The sequence below is a fragment of the Otolemur garnettii genome, unplaced genomic scaffold (genome assembly GCF_000181295.1).
Source record: "Otolemur garnettii isolate 467f Iridium unplaced genomic scaffold, OtoGar3 scaffold00044, whole genome shotgun sequence".
Classification (NCBI taxonomy): domain Eukaryota; kingdom Metazoa; phylum Chordata; class Mammalia; order Primates; family Galagidae; genus Otolemur; species Otolemur garnettii.
In genome coordinates this window covers 5,049,103-5,066,307 of record NW_003852439.1, presented here as the reverse complement: position 1 = coordinate 5,066,307, position 17,205 = coordinate 5,049,103, and the positions used below count along the sequence as shown (strand labels likewise).

Sequence of the window (17,205 nt, the reverse complement as noted above, 5' to 3'; positions counted from 1 at the left end):
GGTGCCGCCCGCAGGTGCCCGCGCCGGCCGCATGGCGCTCCGGGGCTTCTGCAGCGCCGATGGCTCTGACCCCTTCTGGGTACGTGCTGGGCGGCCGCCCGGGCCGCGCGAGGCCGACGGGGAGGGAGGGAGGGAGGCCGGCGGCGGGGACGGAGGCCGGCCCGCGGAGGGAAGCGCCGGGCCCGCAGCCTCCCGGGGCGTCCGGTTCTCGGATCAGCCGCCGGCTGGGGGGCCCGCGCCTCCGTCCCGCTAGCGGCCAGGCCCTTTCGGGGGTGCAGCGGATGGGGGAAACTTGGGGTACCCAGTTCTAGGGGAGCAGGGCATGTACTCAGACAGCCCTGGGGTTTGAAGCGGAGGCAAAGGGGCCGGAGCCTAGGGGAGGAGGCCTGCGTGCTTTGGGGTTCCCTCCTCCAGCAAAAACTAACCTTCTAAGGAAGGGGACGCTGGTGGTGGGGGAGGGAAGGGAAGTGGCTCCCTGCTTCTGTTCTCACATCTTCTTTGTGGGTTGGGGTCTCCCTTACACAAAAAATACCCCATTACTAAAGGGGTGATCTAGGGAGGCGCTCAGACTGGAAAGTGACTTCCCATTGATTGGCGTTCCTCCTACACTCCCAGTTATACATTCATGTTACTCTCCAGTGGTTACGTATCTTTGTTTTTCTCTTTCTTTATGCCTAAATACTCCGGGGGAAGTTTGGGGGAACAGAGGAAGGAGAGGGTCGGGTCAGGGAAGAAGGTGGCAGCTCCCTCTTACATGTCCTGCCTGACTTTGGGGTCGGGTTTGGGGTGCAGCTGAGGGTGCCTAGGATCCTGGTACCCGGGTTTGTGACACCACCACACCCCCCATCCCCGCGAGGCTCCACTCTGGCGATGTCCCGGACGTTTTATCCCGGCAAAGTTGTCTTCAGAAATGTTGAGTGGCCAATCCGGCTAGGCGTCCAGAGTCTACTTTTCTGTGGTCTAATCCCCAAATGTTTCAGATTTTACCCTCACTGTAATGCGATTTGCCCCTTTGTTCCAGGAGGGCACTGTTTATTCTGTTTTGGTGAACACAGTAGGCAAATCTGGACATGATTATTTTCTTCCTTTTGTTTAGCAATCTGGAGAAATACCCATGGCTCTTAGGAGCTGGTAATTAATATCCCCAAGCAACCTTCTCCTCCAGTTAAGTGGTTCTTTCTTGAAGGCTGCATTTGGAGTGTTGTCCAGGGGCCCCCTTGGAAGCCTTTATTTTTGAGGGATATCATTTTGTTGAATGACTAACCACTCTTTGGTATGTCTCCCATTTTTAAGCCAGTGGGGTCAGAGATTTACCCCATGTCTAGAAATAGCACATAAGCTTTGCATTCAGGATCTGGGAATGATTGGACCTTCTTTTTAGTTGGACTCCCCTTAGTAGAGAGAGGAAAACCTTTGTGTCCTCTAGTCCCCATACCAGAGATAGTAACAGGATTGTTTCTGCAAGGATCCACATGGTGATCTGGTCTAGCATTGCAGTGAGTTCTGGAGTATTTTCTTATTTTCTTCTCCTAAGTTAAGGAGAGGGGAAATTAGGCGACCATAAATAGGATTTTGCATCAGGATGTATTTTATTGGTGGCAATTGGCAGTTGATGGCTCATGAGTATGTTTCGGGTGTCCTCTGTTTATTTAACCGAAACTACTCCAATAGTCCAGATGTGTGTTTTTTTTTCTTTCAAGGACTTTTTGCTATAGGTTTTGTGAGTTAACTTTTTTTTTTCTGAGAGAGTCTCTGCCATGTCGCCCTGGGTAGAGTGCTGTGACATCACAGCTCACAGCAACCTCAAACTCTTGGGCTTAAGCGATTCTCTTGCTTCAGCCTCCCTGGTAGCTGGGACTACAAGCACCCGCCATAGTGCCCAGCTATTTTGTTGTTGTTGCAGTTGTCATTGTTGTTTAGCTGGCCTGGGCCGGTTTAAATCCGCCAACCTTGGTGTATGTGGCTGGCACCTTACCCACAGAGCTACAGGCGCTGCCCTTGTGAGTTAATTTTTAAAAAATACTTATTAATATGTTTCATGCTCAGTGTAGGAAAACAGGGAAAAGTCGAGAAAACCCAACCCAGATGATTTGACATTTGCTTGGGGATGATGGTAGTTGACTGTTAAACTCTAGGTGGTCTCTCTCTTCTGCTCCAATCGTTTTGGCCTTTATACTTCTTCTTCCCCTCCTCTGTCTGGATTACCAGACTTGCTGATTGTCCCAGTTTTTAGAGGTTCACTGGGACCAGAATTTGAGAGCAGGTAGCAGCTGGCACATGATCAAGAGAATCCAGTTGTAATTTATAGAAACCAAGTAGCTTCTGGTTGTCCAAGGCAGCATGCTCAAGACTGGGACAGGTTGTGTGATCTTGAGCAAGCCACTTTGCGTCCCTGTGCCTCAATTTCCTCATCTGTAAAATGGGGCAGGGTCCACAAATACCCAAACTCCTAAGGTGGTGATGGTGAAGAATAAATGAGACAATCTTTATAAGCAGTTTACCTGTGCCCTGCACAGAGATAAACAGTGGTTATTATTATTTTTAAAGATGATGTGTGTTTCAAATTCCTTGTCTTTCCTTTGGACACACTTTTTCTTCAGCTGGGGGATGGCATTGGGCTGGGAGTCTACACCTGGCTCCTTTTGTAACCATGGTCACATGCTTAGAAATCAAGGTTATTGGGCCTCGTGTGACACTATCACAGCTTTGTTCCTGGGCCAGTGTCTGCCTCTGAGCCCCAGGAATTGTCTAGAAAAACCAGAATGTGGAAATGGTCTGTGGTGAGGGTTCTGCTGACTTATCACCTGCACTCAGGCAAATGCTCTGGGATGGGAAAAGAGGAACTTTGTTATCTACATGGAAAACAGGGCTGAGTTCAGTGGTACTTGATGTTCTAGTTCCACTGGGGGCGTGAGACCAGTAGGAGGGTCTGTTTTGTGGTTAATGTTTGAATAATGGTTGGAAAAATGGGCCTGGACCGTTCTTTGCAAGTTAATTTTTTATTTGTTTGACTTTTCATATTCTTACGACTTTATAAGTGAAGAGATTGCAAGTTATTTATTTTTGTTTTTAAGACAGGGTTTTGCTCTCTTGCCCAATGGCTCATAGCAACCTCACACTCCTGGGCTCAAGCGCTCCTGCCTCACCCTCCCAAGTAGCTGGGACTACAGAAATGCAACACCATGTCTGGCTGCTGAGTTTTCTATTTTTTGTAGAAATAGGGTCATGCTATGGCGTTCAGGCTGGTCTCAAACTCCTGGCATCTTCCCAGAGTGCTAGGATTACTGGCATGAGTCGTTACACCTGGCCTACAAGTTAAGTTAATTAGAAAAAATGCTCATTAATATGTTTCACTCTCGGCTTGGCGCCTATAGTTCAACCGGCTAAGGCGCCAGCCACGTACACCTAAGGTGGCGGGTTCCAATCCCCAGCCCGGACCTGCCAAACAACAATGACGGCTGCAACCAAATAGCCGGGCGTTGTGGCGGGCGCCTGTGGTCCCAGCTTCTTGGGAGGCGGAGGCAGGAGACTTGCTTGAGCCCAGGAGTTGGAGGTTGCTGTGAGCTGTAATGCCACGGCACTCTACCCAGGGGGACAGCTTGAGGCTCTGTCTCAGAAAAAAAGAAAAAAAAATATGTTTCACTCTCAGTGTAGAAAAACTGGAAAATATGGAAAAGTTGTGAAAACAACTCAGTGAGCAGTGTAGTGTGGTGCTCAGAGCAAGCGGCCACATTTCCTGGGTTCATATCTGGCTGTGCAGCTGAGGCAAGCCGCTTCTCTTTGTGTCTCAGTTTCCCCATGTGGGATAACAGAGGCCTCAGTGAAATAGCAGTGAGTCACGGGAGAAGCCAGCCAGTCCTTGGTGAGTACTTAGAATGCTGCTGCTTGTGTGGGGGTCACAGTAAATATAAGTGGTCATCACCACCCAAATTCTTCAGTTAATTTTCTCTGGTCACCTGCTGCCACTGAAAGTGAGCAGAAAGAAGCAGCTGATGTGTCGCAGTTCACGGAGTTAAGGTGGTTTAGTGGATCTTTGCCCCCGAGATGTTCTGTGCCATTCTCCAACTCAGTAAACCCCTGAATATTTGATTTAGCCGCCAGGAGGAATATCTTAGAAGCTATTAGAAATTCCTCTTGGGGTTAGGTCTGGCCTTGGAGTCTGTCTAATTCCTGCCTTAATTCCTCCCTTTGGCGCCACGACAGTCTATGGAGAGCCAGTTTCTTTTCCCCCTTCCTCCAAGTGCTGTTTTGGTTTCCAGACTTGTCCCTTCTTCCACTTTCTCTCTTCTTCCCTTTTTGTCCACCTCTCCTTCTAACACCCCCCCCCCCTTTGTGGATTATTAGAGCTGAAAGGGAACTCAGGGAGTCCCTCTCACTGCTCCATGTGGGTGTGGATCTGAGCTCCAGAATGACAGGGCCCAAGGAAAAAGATGGCTTTGGGAGGAGGCCTGGGTAACCTTTGAGGGGCCTGAGCAGGAGCTAAGGCAGAATTTCTGTACGACCTTTCAGCCTTGTAGCACTTGGCCAAGATTGTCACGGGGTTTGGGTTCTCCTTCTCCTGAGGACCAGCTCTATTTGTGACAGTCTTGGGGGTGCCTTGCCTTTGGGACATAGCAGTGGATGAAAAAATCTCTTTCTAGGGCGGCACCTGTGGATCAAATGAGTAGGGCACTGGCCCCATTCACCAGAGGTGGTGGGTTCAAACCCAGCCCCAACCAAAAATAAAAATCTCTTTCCATTTGTGGACTCGACTTTCAGAAACTGATCTTTCCACCTGCGTGTCTCACACGCGTCTCCAACTTATCGTGTCCCCAAAGGAACTTGGGCTCCCTCTCCCCCGCCTGCCCCATCTTAGCTAATGGCAGGGCAGCTCTGTTCTCATGGGCACTCAAGCCAAAGACTGCATCAGCCTTGACTCCCCTTTCCCTCCCATTCCATATCTGATCTGTCAGCACATCCTGCTGCCCATCCCTTCCAAATGTGTCCAGAGCTGCCTGCTACTCACAGCCTCCCGGCAACCTCTTTGGCCCGAGCTATCCACCATTGGTCAATTTCTGGATTGAAGCAGTCGTTTTTTTGCAGCTCTCCTGCTCGTGCCTTGGATCTTAGGGTCTAATCTCAGCCCAGCAGCCAAAGGGACTCTTAAAATACAGGTCAGAGGCCAGGTTTGGTGGCTTACACCTGTCATCCTAGCACTGTGGGAGGTTTAGGTCGGAGGATCACTTGAGCTCAGGTGTTTGAGTCAGCCTGAGCAACATAGTGAAATGCCATCTATACAAAAATAAATATTAGCAAGACGTGGTGGCATATACCTGTGTCCCAGCTGCTTAGGAAGCTGAGGCAGGAGGATCACTTGAGCTCAGGAGTTTTAGGTTATAGTGAGGTATGATGTTGCTGCTGTACTCTAACCTGGGTGACAGAACAAGACCCTGTCACACAACACAACATAGGTCCTTCTTATTCTAAAACCCTGCAGTAGCTCCCTGTTTCCTTCATGGTAAAAGCCAAAGGACTCCTAGGCCAGCACCTCAGTGACATCTTTTCCTGGTGCTGTTGGTCTCACTGTGCTCCTGCCACTTCTGCCTCAGGGCCTTTGCACTTGCTGTTTCCATTGCCTGGAATGCTCCCTCAATTTCACATCTTATCAGATGTCACCTCAGGCATCTTTTTCCTGACCCCCTGCCACTTCCCAGTTCCCATTTCTCTGTTTCCTACCCTGACCCTCCCCACCCCCGCCCCACACCTGTGTTACAGCCTTCTGATATAGCAGATATTTTATTTTTTGTGCCTACTCTCTGTAGGCCAGAAGGCTGACTCCAGAGGGACAGGGATTTTTGACTGTGTGTGTGTGTTTTTTTTTTTAAATGACTGTAATCCCAGCACCTAAAACAGTGTCTAGTGCTCAGTAAATACAGTTGACCCTTGAGCAACCTGGGGGTTAGGGATGCTAACCCCTCCCCCTATGTATGACTTTTTGTTTTTTACCTTGAGGCAGAGTTTTATTATGTCACCCTCGGTAGAGTGCTGTGGTGTCACACCTCACAGCAACCTCAAACTCTTGGGCTTAAGTCATCTTCTTGCCTCAGCTTCCCAAGTAGCTGGGACTACAGGCGCCCGCCACAACGCCCAGCTATTTTTTGTTGTTGTTGTTGCAGTTGTCATTGTTGTTTGGCAGGCCTGGGCTGAGCTACAGGTGCCAAGCCCTATGTATAACTTTTGACTCCCCTAAAACTTTACTAATAGCCTATTGTTGACTGGAAGCTTTACTGATGACATAAACAGTTGATTAAAATATACATATTTTGTAGGTTATATGTATCATATACAACATTCTTAATAATAATGTAAGCTAGAGAAAAAAATGTTAAGAAAATCGTAAGAGAATATTATTCCCTATTCAGTGGAAGTGGATCATTATAGGGGTCTTCATCCTCATCGTCACACTGAGTGGGCTGAGAAGGCAGAGGAGGGGTTGGTCTTGCTATCTCAGGGAGGCAGAGGTGGAAGAACTCTGCAATTCAGTCCAAGCTGTGTTGTTCAAGGGTCAGCTGTGTTTGTGGAAAGAATGAATGACATGAAATGCTAGAATGGCTTGGGGGCTGGGTTGAAGCCTCTCTGGAGAGGAGGATGAAGTGGGCACTCACCTGTCTGGATGGATGCTCACGTGGTACTGCCTGAATTTTATCTGGCAGGCTCCCAGTGCCATCTCATTCGTTTCTCATTTCCCAAGACCCGATGCTTCATGCATAGGGGTCTCAATAAACGTTTGTTTTGATGTTATTTTTTTTCCCAGTCAGCATTTGAATTTGAGTTCCAAAGTAGGGGTCAGAGCTAGCCCACCAGAGGGCTGGTTTAGCTTTATTTTAATTATATGAATTGCCATAATTTCCAGTATTTATTGGAAGATTTTACAGAAACATCTGGATTTCTGGCTTCTCCTGAATCGAATCAGAAGATGTGATAGCATTGGGCCTGCCTCTGTACAGGGTAGTGGACAGCTGGGGCCATCCTCTCCAGAACAGGCTTCCTCATTCCAGTTTGCCACAGTTCCCACCCCTCCTTATCATAGCTTTAATTATTATTATTATTTTTTTAGAGACAGAGTCTTACTACGTTGCCCACGGTAGAGTGCCTTGGCATCATAGTTCACAGCAACCTCCAACTCTTGGGCTTAAGCAATTCTCTTGCCTCAGCCTCCCAAGTAGCTGGGACTACAAGCGCTTGCCACAATGCCCGGCTATTTTTTGGTTGTAGTTGTCATTGTTGTTTGGCAGGTCTGGGCTGCATTCGAACCTGCCAGCTCCAGTGTATGTGGCTGGCGCCCTAACCACTGAGCTACAGGCAGTCAGCCCATAGCTTTAATTTTAAGGCCAAGGTCCACTGCCTCTTTTCACTGTGCTTTCTCACAACTGGTCTCACTGATGTCACCCACCTGGCACCTGTTAGTATTTGAGGTGGTATCTCCTGCTTTGAAGCCCAACCTTTTGGTTGACATGACTGGGGCTGATCTGACATGACTGATGCCATGAAGACCCTGGCTTTGGCAAGATCCTATTGGCAGGAGGTGGATGGAACAACTCATTATTGATGCCTGTGGAATCTGAAGCAAGTGTTTAATTTGTCCTACTGGCTCCAGATTTGCGTAGTGAGACCTAGCTTTTATTATTAGGTCTTAATGGTCAGTAAAACTTCAGCTCATAAAAACTTGCCCAAACATTTTGCAAAAATAAATAAATGGATTGGGATAATAACAAGAGCCCAAACATTCTGAGGCAAGCTTCCCCAGGTTAGGAAGAAAACAAGGATAGCATCTCCTCTGCTAGAGGTATGGACTTGTGCTTACCTCTTGAGGGGTTGAGCAGGGCCTTTGAGGAAGCCATATTTTGGGGGCAGGGACATGGCGCATGGGCTCTCAACCTGGGCCTTGGTGACATTTTGGCATCATTCTTTGTGTGTGGGGGCCGTCCTGTGCATTGTAGGATGCTTAGCAGCATTCCAGGCCTCTACCCACTGGCTGACAGTAGTACTCCCCTTGTGACCATTGCCAAGTGTCCCCTGGGGGGTGAAATCACACAGCCTCCTGTGGAGGAATATGGAGGAGAAATTTAGGGCAATACCTTGGTCCTCATCCTTGTAAGAGCTTGTAGGCTGTTGCTCTTCTAGCATAATTGGCTTAGTGGGGTTGCCTTGGAGAAGCTTAATGAGACTTTAAGGAGGTTAAACTCCAATTAGTTAGAAAAGGACCTGCAGCAGCCTCTGTCCACTGAGGGCTGCGTCTTTCTTACTATCTCTGTCCTTTCTTCTGGTTGGAGCGTGTGACAGTTCGGTCTCACCGGTGACAAGGTCTCTCCTTTCTTTAGAGATCAGCTTTGAAGATCTCCTTCCTTTAAAACTGTCCAAGGAAAGTTGGACAATTACAAGTCGAGATTCTACTTAAACATGCCCTTAGTTTAATTGTGGATTCCTCTCCAGGAGAAGGTTGCCAAGTTCTGGGAATTGAGTGTTAATGACCGGGGAGGGTAGCTCTGGGCTGGCATCCTGTGATCCTCAGGTAGTGATTGAGATTTTATGGAGCTTCCCCTCTTGGTGAATTTTCTCTCTGGGAAACTTAGGGTAACTACTTGCATAGAGAGCATTTATCAAGTGCCTAAGTTTCCCCAAAGCTTCAGGGTGGTCTTTTAAAACCTTGGATCTTGTTCTTTTCACACCATTTTTCATTCATCTATCCAATCATTTATTAGTAATAGAGCACCTACTATGTGCCACCCCTGTTGTGGACACTGGGGATTTAGCAGTGAATAAGACAGAGCAGGCCAGGCTCTCAGGGAGCTTACACTGGGGACAACCAACATGACTTCAGATGGTGGTGAGTACCACAAAGACCTAAGGCAGGAAGAACTAGGATGAGAACAAGTTACTATAGAGAAATGGCCACAGGAGACCTTTTGGAGGAGGTGACATTGGACCTAAGACCTCAGCTGGCCATGCAAGGACTTGGGGGAAGGGAGTCTCAGAGAGAGGGAAGAGCACGTGCAAAGGCCCTGAGGAGCACGGTGTTGTCACAGTATCATAGAGTTTAACTCAAAGGAACCACAGAGCCCATCTCATAAAGATCTTGCCTGGAACATTCTGCAAAATGCAGAAAGCACTAACAAAATGCCTTGTGGTAATATAATAGAGGGCTTGGAAATTCCAGGGATGGTGCTTACCCGACCTTGGCAAGGAAATGGAGCAGTACTTGGTCCCTACCACAGGCATGGGCCTTCTGACCCATTTATGTCTGAATAAATCTCAGGGTTTAGAAATTCAGTTTCGAGGCAGGGTGCGGTGGCTCATGCCTGTAATCCCTGCCTCTGGGAGGCTGAGGCGGATAGATTGCCTGAGCTCATGGGTTCCAGACCAGCCTGAGCCAGAGACAGACCCCCGTTTCTAAAATAGCCAGGTGTTGTGGCAGGTGCCTGTAGTCCCAGCTACTTGGGAGGCTGAGACAAGAGAATCAGCCCAAGAGTTTGAGGTTGCTGTGAGCTGTGATGCCACCGCACTCTACCGAGGGTGACATAATGAGACTCTGTCTCAAAAAAAAGAAAAAAGAAATTCATGTTATATTGTTTTAGGAGTCCCATCTCCATCTTAGAACCTTAGCTGAAACCTTTCAGGGTGAGAACATCTTGGGATTTCCCACTGCTCAGTTGCCTTTGATTCTCCTCCAAGTTTTGTTACTCAGATGATGAAACACCTTTTGTGGTTAAGATGACATTGTACAGGTTGCTAGAAAATTCTTCCTTTAAAACTAGACGTTATTGAATTGATCTAGCTAATTGAAACAAGGAAGACCTTGCAATGTAACTTTTTTGATGGTACTATTTTTTTGAAAAAGGTGAATCGTCTTGGAGACTATAAAGGGAAGTAAAAACTTCAGTACTTTCTTCCATTCCCAGAGGTCGGCATTGGTAATGATAGTTTCTAGAGTGTCCTTCTAGAACAGATTTCAAAGCTTCTGCAAATACTATGTGAGGGTGTGTATGCTTGTGTATATGTATGCATATATATTTTTTCCTCCCTAAATAGGTTCACATTCTGTTTTTTTTTTTTGAGAAAGAGTCTCACTTCATCACCCTGGGATTAAGTACCACAGCGTCATCATAGCTTACAGCAACCTCAAACTCTTGGGCTCAAGCAATCCTCATGCCTCAGCTTCTTGAGTATCTGGGACTACAGGTGCCCACCACCACACCCAGCTGGTTTTTCTATTTTTAGTAGAGACAGGATCTCACTTTTGCTCAGGCTGGTCTCCAACTCCTGAGCTCAAGCAATCCACCAGCCTTGGCCTCCCCAGAGTGCTAGGATTACAGGTGTGAGCCACCCTGCCAGGCCAGGTTCATACTCTAAATGCTACTCTGTATCTCTTTCTTCACTTAGATTGATTTTCTTTATTCAGTCCATGTCAATCAGAATAAAAAGGAAATAACATTTCCTTACGTTATGTGGCTAAGCCATGTATTCAGCCCCGACCCCGCTTAGATTTTGGGATGCTTCCCAGTTTTTTGATGTGAAAATGTTCCTGGGTACTATTCTCTGCACATGTATGAAAACATATGTAAATTAAACAGCAGAATAAAATTCCCCACAGGAAATTGCTAGGTTGATGATATATGCATTTTGAAATTCGATAGTTAATTGCCAGGTTGTCGTAGCAATTATTCTCCCACTAATAGACCTACCAGTATTTATTAAGCACCTATTGTGTTCCTTGCTCTGAACATTGAGCAAGCTGGGAATTGACCAGGCTCCTGCTGCTTTGCTGTGAGAAGGTTTTGCCCAGTTAAATCTTACATTCCAGAGGGCTGGGATCAGGAGACCAAAGTATGAGGGTGCTTTGGTTTTGTTCCAGTTTTTGAAAAATATGTTTGAATTTTAAATAGTTTTTGATGTCTATATTATTTTTAAAAAGTGAAAGCTTTACTCTTAATCCCACCATGCAAATGCCACTTTGATTTTTACACATAAGCTTTCTAGTTTAAACACAGTGTTTTGTAAAAGTGACACTTTGGTAAAGAGATATTTAAGTAAAGGCTGGACATGCTTCTTTCACGGGCTAATAATTAACCAAGGTATTCTTCCATTCCTTTCTTTGTAATCATATAACCATCTATAAACTTTAAGTCAAAATAGATTATTATTATCATTACTGAGCTTTTTCCCCACTTAACATGCCATACCTATTAATACAGGCAGTCCCCAGGTTATAAACATCCGAGTGATGTAAGACTCACACTCATAGTAATAAGTAAATGTTCCAACTTATGTACAAATTCTACTTAAGAACAAACTTATGAGACCCATCTCGTTTGCAACCTGGAGACTGCCTATACACAGAAGCGTACTAATTCTTTTTAATAGATATCAAATATTGCAAATTACAGATTTGCTATGGTCAAGTCAGCTGTTTCTTTATTAATGACTCGACTTGCATCGAGTTCCCACTTTTTTGTTCCTGTAGACATTGCTCCAATGAGTACACTGCACAATGGTCAAAATTATGTAAATTTTTATTTCTAATAGACACAGGCTGCTTATTTTCCAGGAAAGTGGTAGAGAATTCATTTCCAGTGACAGTGAATGAGAATTCCCATTTCTCTGCATTCTTCCCAGCACTAAGCATAACCACATTTTGTTAATCTGATTAGAAAAATGTTTTCATCTACATTTCCACTTGGGTTAGGAGCTGGGCATCCTGCGACATTTTCCACAGGGATTCATGTGCTCCTTTCTGTGTATTTTTTTATGTCCTTTTTGGGTATGTGTGGACTGGTTTGTCTTGTTCCTGTTAATTTGCAGAGGCTCTTACTATTTTGGGGACCTTATCAATTGATCATACATATTGTAAATATTTTGCCTATTGGGCACATTAACATTCTAGTCTTGTCCGTATTTTTGTGTGGTTATGCAAGGCTGCACTTGTAGATTGCAGACCTTTTTGTATCCTGCGTTTTTTTTTTTTTTGTAGAGACAAGAGTCTCACTTTGTGGCCCTTGGTAGAGTGCTGTGGCGTCACACAGCTCACAGCAACCTCCAACTCCTGGGCTCAAGCGATTCTCCTGCCTCAGCCTCCCGAGTAGCTGGGACTACAGGCGCCCGCCACAACACCCGGCTCTGCGTTTTTATTTAACTCTGGCTGTAAGAATTTTCCCATGGCCGGGCATGGTGGCTCACGCCTATAATCCCAGCACTGTGGGAGGCTGAGAAGGGAGAATTGCTTGAGCTCAGGAGTTCGAGACTTGCCTGAGCGAGAGACCCCAACTCCTAAAAAATGAAACACTCAGCCAGACGCTGCAGATGTTCCCAGCCTGAGTCTGAGGTTGCAGTGAGTATGACACCATTGCACTCTGCTTAGGGGATGGGGTGGGACTCTGCCTCAATAACAACCACAAAAAAAGAGGAGTTTTCCCTCTTTTTGACCTTTGCAATTATCTTTAAATTGACCTTTGCAATTATCTTTAAATATCCATCCAATCAATAGTTCCTTGTATGAGTGGACTATAATTCATGTAATTATTACCTGTGGTTTGACATTTAGATTGCTGTGATTCTTTTCCTTTTTTTTTCTTTTAAGGAAAACATTGTAATGAATATCATCTGAATATAGTGCCTGTTGGCTTATTTCCTTAGAATGTATTCTCGGGAGTGGAATGAATAGCCCAGAACATGTGAAAAGATTTTGCCGTAGTTATTACCTTATTTGTTCTCCAAAAATGAGCTGGCCTAAATAGTCTCAGGCTATTCTAACAGGGTTGAAGGATACCCATTGTTATTGTTACTCAGAGCAGATGAGGGGCAGGCTGTTTTCAGGTTTCTCCTATTAGCCTTGTGAAGTTGGGAGGAAGAGGATTGGAGCTGTCTGGCATTGAGAAAGGTGACCTGATAGTTATAATTAGGTTAGCTTATCTGGGAGCCCTTTGATAAAGGCTTCACTGATTTACTAACCCAGGGTTTTGGAGAAAAGACACATGTTAGATCAAGATCTCTCTGGGGGCTGCTGTTGGAATTTAACAGGGCCCTTCCATCTTTTACATGTGTCCCATCTGAGATCTGTGGAGTCTGTTAGCCTGGTAGAGCTGGGCGACTTTTGATTCACGGCATGCTTGCTGTGGGGAGGGGCTGACCTGTTATTCTCCAAGGGACTGTGTGGGGTGTGGCGGGGGATGTTTGGCTAAGGGAAGGTGCTTCTCCAAAAGAAAGCCAGGGAAGTCCATGTAAAGCTCAGGGCTTTTTCTTTTTTTTTGGAATCAAGAAAAGAAAAGAAGAAAAGGGAGGTATAGGAAGGGATCGGGAGACCAGGTTTAGGAGCCTGGGTTGGAAAAAGGGTCTTGCAACTTTCCAGTGTGTGACCTTGCGCCAGTTACTTCTGGAAGCCTTAGTTTCTTCATCTGTAAAGCTGACGTTACGATCATGCTGTGATCTCACAGGCTTGAGAGGAGGGATAGTCCTGTGTGGAGGATGGTCTGCACGTGGGTTTCAGCAGATGCTAGCTGGGGTTATGAAGGCGGTGAGTGGACCTTGAAGGCAGTGGGGTGAGCATTTCTGGTGTGGCGTTTCTCTTCTTGGAATTACTGGGCCATGCAGACCTTGATGGAATCAGGACAGAGCCCAGCCAGACACATCTTGACCCCAAGGACACCTGACCGGGCATTTGAGATAATTTAGGTTAATTTACCCTGTCGATCCAGGGTGTCTGGGTGAGGTGTGCTGGGGGAGTCTGTTGGACAAGATGAGTGTAGGGTTTGGGCTCTGAAATTGGACTGATGTATGGAGAATTTCATTCTGCAGGTTTTGTTTGTGGTTTAGGATTGAGGAAATTTAACTACCTAAGTCAGGCCATGTGGGTGAAGCTGAGCTACGACAACTCTGAGAACTGCTGACAGGTGCATACTTTGGAAGTTCCAGGTTTTCTGTTACTGTAAACATGGTAGTGATTGAATTACTTAAAGGGACTTTTTTCCTTTTCTCCTCCTCATTCTCATCTTTGCTATCGTAAGAGGTGCTGTCCAAAATTAAACAATATAGAAACAGGTAAAAAGTAAAAATCCTCACCCCCCCCAACTCTTCCAGAAATAATCCTATTGGCAGATTGGTATTTTTAACATTCAGCCTTTCTTCTCCACAGATCCTAAATATTATATACCATATTTTTAAAAAATAAGAATGAGTCCCTTTGGAAACATACTCTATTTTTTGTTTTATGGACGAGAGCTTCTTGGATATGACCTATTTTTCTCAACATATATTTACTTGAAGATGAAATGTAAACAGGAACTTAAGTAATTTTCTAATAAGTATTTTTTCTTGAGGCAGTTGGTGATAGCTTTTTTTTTTTGAGACAGAATCTCAAGCTGTCACCCTGGGTAGAGTGCTGTGGCATCATAGCTCACAGCAACCTCAAACTCTTGGGCTTAAGCGATTCTCTTACCTCAGCCTCCCGAGTAGCTGGGACTACAAGTGCCCACCATAACGCTCGGCTATTTTTTGGTTGCAACTTCATTGTTGCTTAGCAGGCCTGGGCTGGGTTTGAACCCGCCACTTTAGGTGTATGTGGCCGGCGCCCTGCTGACTGAGCAACAGGCGCCACCCAGCCTTGTTTTTTAACTTCTGCCTACTGTTAGGGCCTGGGGAAACTGTGAAGTGGGACTTGAGCAAGTGGGTGTCTTAGACCCTTTTAGGTGCCCCTGCGGGAGGTAGAACCACTGAGGATCAGTGCCCTAGGCCTTTGAATTTGTTCCATGGTTTGGTCCCCTTCACTTGATGGTTTCTGACGGTTTCTTTAATAGCTTTTAACTGGGCTTGAGTCTGGGAATCCAAAGGTTTGTGGTGCAGGCTTCTCTGCCTACAACAGCTTCCAGTCCTGTAGGGGAAATAGACAAATCAATGGAAGATCATACCGTGAAGTACTTTGAAGGGCGCTCACATGGTGCTCCGCGAATGTAATAGGGAGGGTTTCTTGGGTTGGAGAGCAAAGTGGAGACTTGAGTAAGTAGCCTATAAGATAGGTTTGGCTATGTGTGGCAAAGACCTTGAATAGAATGGCTTAAGATGCATGCTAATTTCTCATGTGAAAATCTCAGCTCATGTGATAGCTCTGTCCTGAAAATAGTCAGGGGCACAGATTGCCCTGCTGCCATCGCCTACAGGGATGAAGAGGGTGCACATCTATATCCCTGTGCTGCTGTGGGAAAGAGGAGGAAGGGCACTACCTGAAAGTTGCTTATCCCATTGGCAGGTACCTAGTCACGTGGCACATCTAGCTGCAAAGAAGGCTGGGAAATGTAGTTTCCTTTCTGGGCAGGCACTTACCCAGCTGAAGATGATGTTACTAGGGAATGAGGGAGAATGGATATTGGCGTACAGCTGGCAGTTTCTGCTGCACAGGCAACAGGACAGTAAGAATGTTCTAGGCAGTGGGAAAGCACGTGCAGAAACCCCAGCTTAACGAGGAAGGCCATTGTGGCTGGAACTGAAAGAGCAGGGCAAAGAGATCAGGAGGAGACTGAACTGGACCAGCTGGGTTTGGATCCTCCAGGAATCCTCATTTGCTTTCTTTCCCCCTCTCCTTACTTAGCCATTACCTCTAAAACAAGAGTGTTTAAAATGAAGTCTTTAAAGGCAGTGTCCTTTTCCAGGGTCAGAAAGAACTAATAATTAAATCAATTCTAGTTTTTTGCCTTATCCCTATGTTGCTTGTGTAGTCTGTTTTTATAAATGGCATGCATCGAGGTTTACCCTGTGTCAAGCCTTCACTGTGCATACCTGTATCAGGCCCACAGTAATGCTGAGTAGGTGCATGACCCGTAGTTTAGGTGGGGAAAGTGACGTGCAGTTAAATGTGTACAGGTTAACATGGCTAGCAAGGGGTGAACGTAGTATTCAAACCCACCAGTTTGACCTCACCGGCTGCCCTTATGCCCACTGTGTCTCCCTTTAGTCATTTGTGTGCAGTCTTCATGATCGGACATCTATCTCTCACCTCATATTTATTAGGGTTGCACTTGGCTTCAATAAACAGAAAGCTTGACTCCAGTGGCCTATACAGAAAGGTGGTTTTTTTTTTTTTTTTTTAATGAGGAGTTCTAGTGTCTCTTGTAGTTGCAGGTATTGGATTAGTGACCCAGTGGTGTCAGGGCTGCCATCTCTACAGTTTAATATTGTCTCTTCCTCAGGGCCCTAAATAGCTATTGCAGCTCGAATCATCACATCTGGATTCAAGGAAGGAAGAGGGAAGGGCTGCACCAGCCTCACTGTCCGTTTTTATTCAGGAAAGTAAAAGTCTTTCCAAAGGTGCCTCCCCTTGCTCTGCAGACTTCTGCTCACATCTAAGCCAGTGGAGCTGGATCCCAGGATCATCTCTAGCTGCAAGGGAGGAAGGAAGAGTGAGCATTTGGTTGTATGCTTTTCTATTGGGAGATGGCAAGGAAGATGAGAGTTGGGAGAGGCTGTTGAGTAAGCCAGCCAGAGTGTCCACCATGTGCTTAACGTTTTTCTTTAAATCAATTCACTTTTTGAAACCTGAATAAATTTATCCTGTGAAGCCAGAGGTTTGTCACATTTTTCTCTTTACCTAATTGCTATTAAAGTAAATAATCCCTACTAGAAAATGATATTTTACAAGTCACCTAGGTCAGTGGTTCTCAATTCTGGGTGATTTTGTCCCCAAGGTACATCTGGCAACATCTAGGAACATTGTTGGTTGTCACAACTTGGGGGGAGAGCGGTTCTTGGCATCCAGTTGGTAGAGAGGGCAGAGATGTGCTAATAAACATCTTCCAACGCACAGAACAGCCCCCACAACAAAAAATCGTCTGGCCCCAAGTGTTAGTACTGTAGTTGAGCAAGCTTGGCCTGGCCTGGGCTCAAGTGCACGTGCTGCCTTGAGTGTAGGTAAGCCATGTTTGGGTAATGTTGCAAGACTCTCTGTGAGCAGCACTTCACATCTGCAACCTGCTTGTTGGTTTTGAAGTTCTGTTCCCAAGGATAGTATCAGATTTCCAGCAGTCCTGTGATGTAGTTTAAAATGTATGTGTGGGCTCGGCGCCTGTGACTCAAGCGGCTAAGGCGCCAGCCACATACACCTGAGCTACCAGGTTTGAATCCACCCCGGGCCTGCCAAATAACAATAATGGCTGCAACCAAAAAATAGCCAGGCGTTGTGGCAGG

General features: G+C 46.1%; 1 protein-coding gene across 1 annotated transcript in view; it reads left to right on the top strand.

Annotated features, from left to right (window-relative positions):
* Positions 1-31: 31 nt before the first annotated feature.
* The window catches only part of ABCC1 (ATP binding cassette subfamily C member 1), a 149,970-nt gene continuing 132,796 nt past the window's right edge, over positions 32-17,205 (top strand). Inside the window, exon 1 of the mRNA XM_023513856.1 lies at positions 32-79. Coding sequence (XP_023369624.1) covers positions 32-79 — 48 coding nt within the window. The remainder of the gene's footprint in view (positions 80-17,205) is intronic.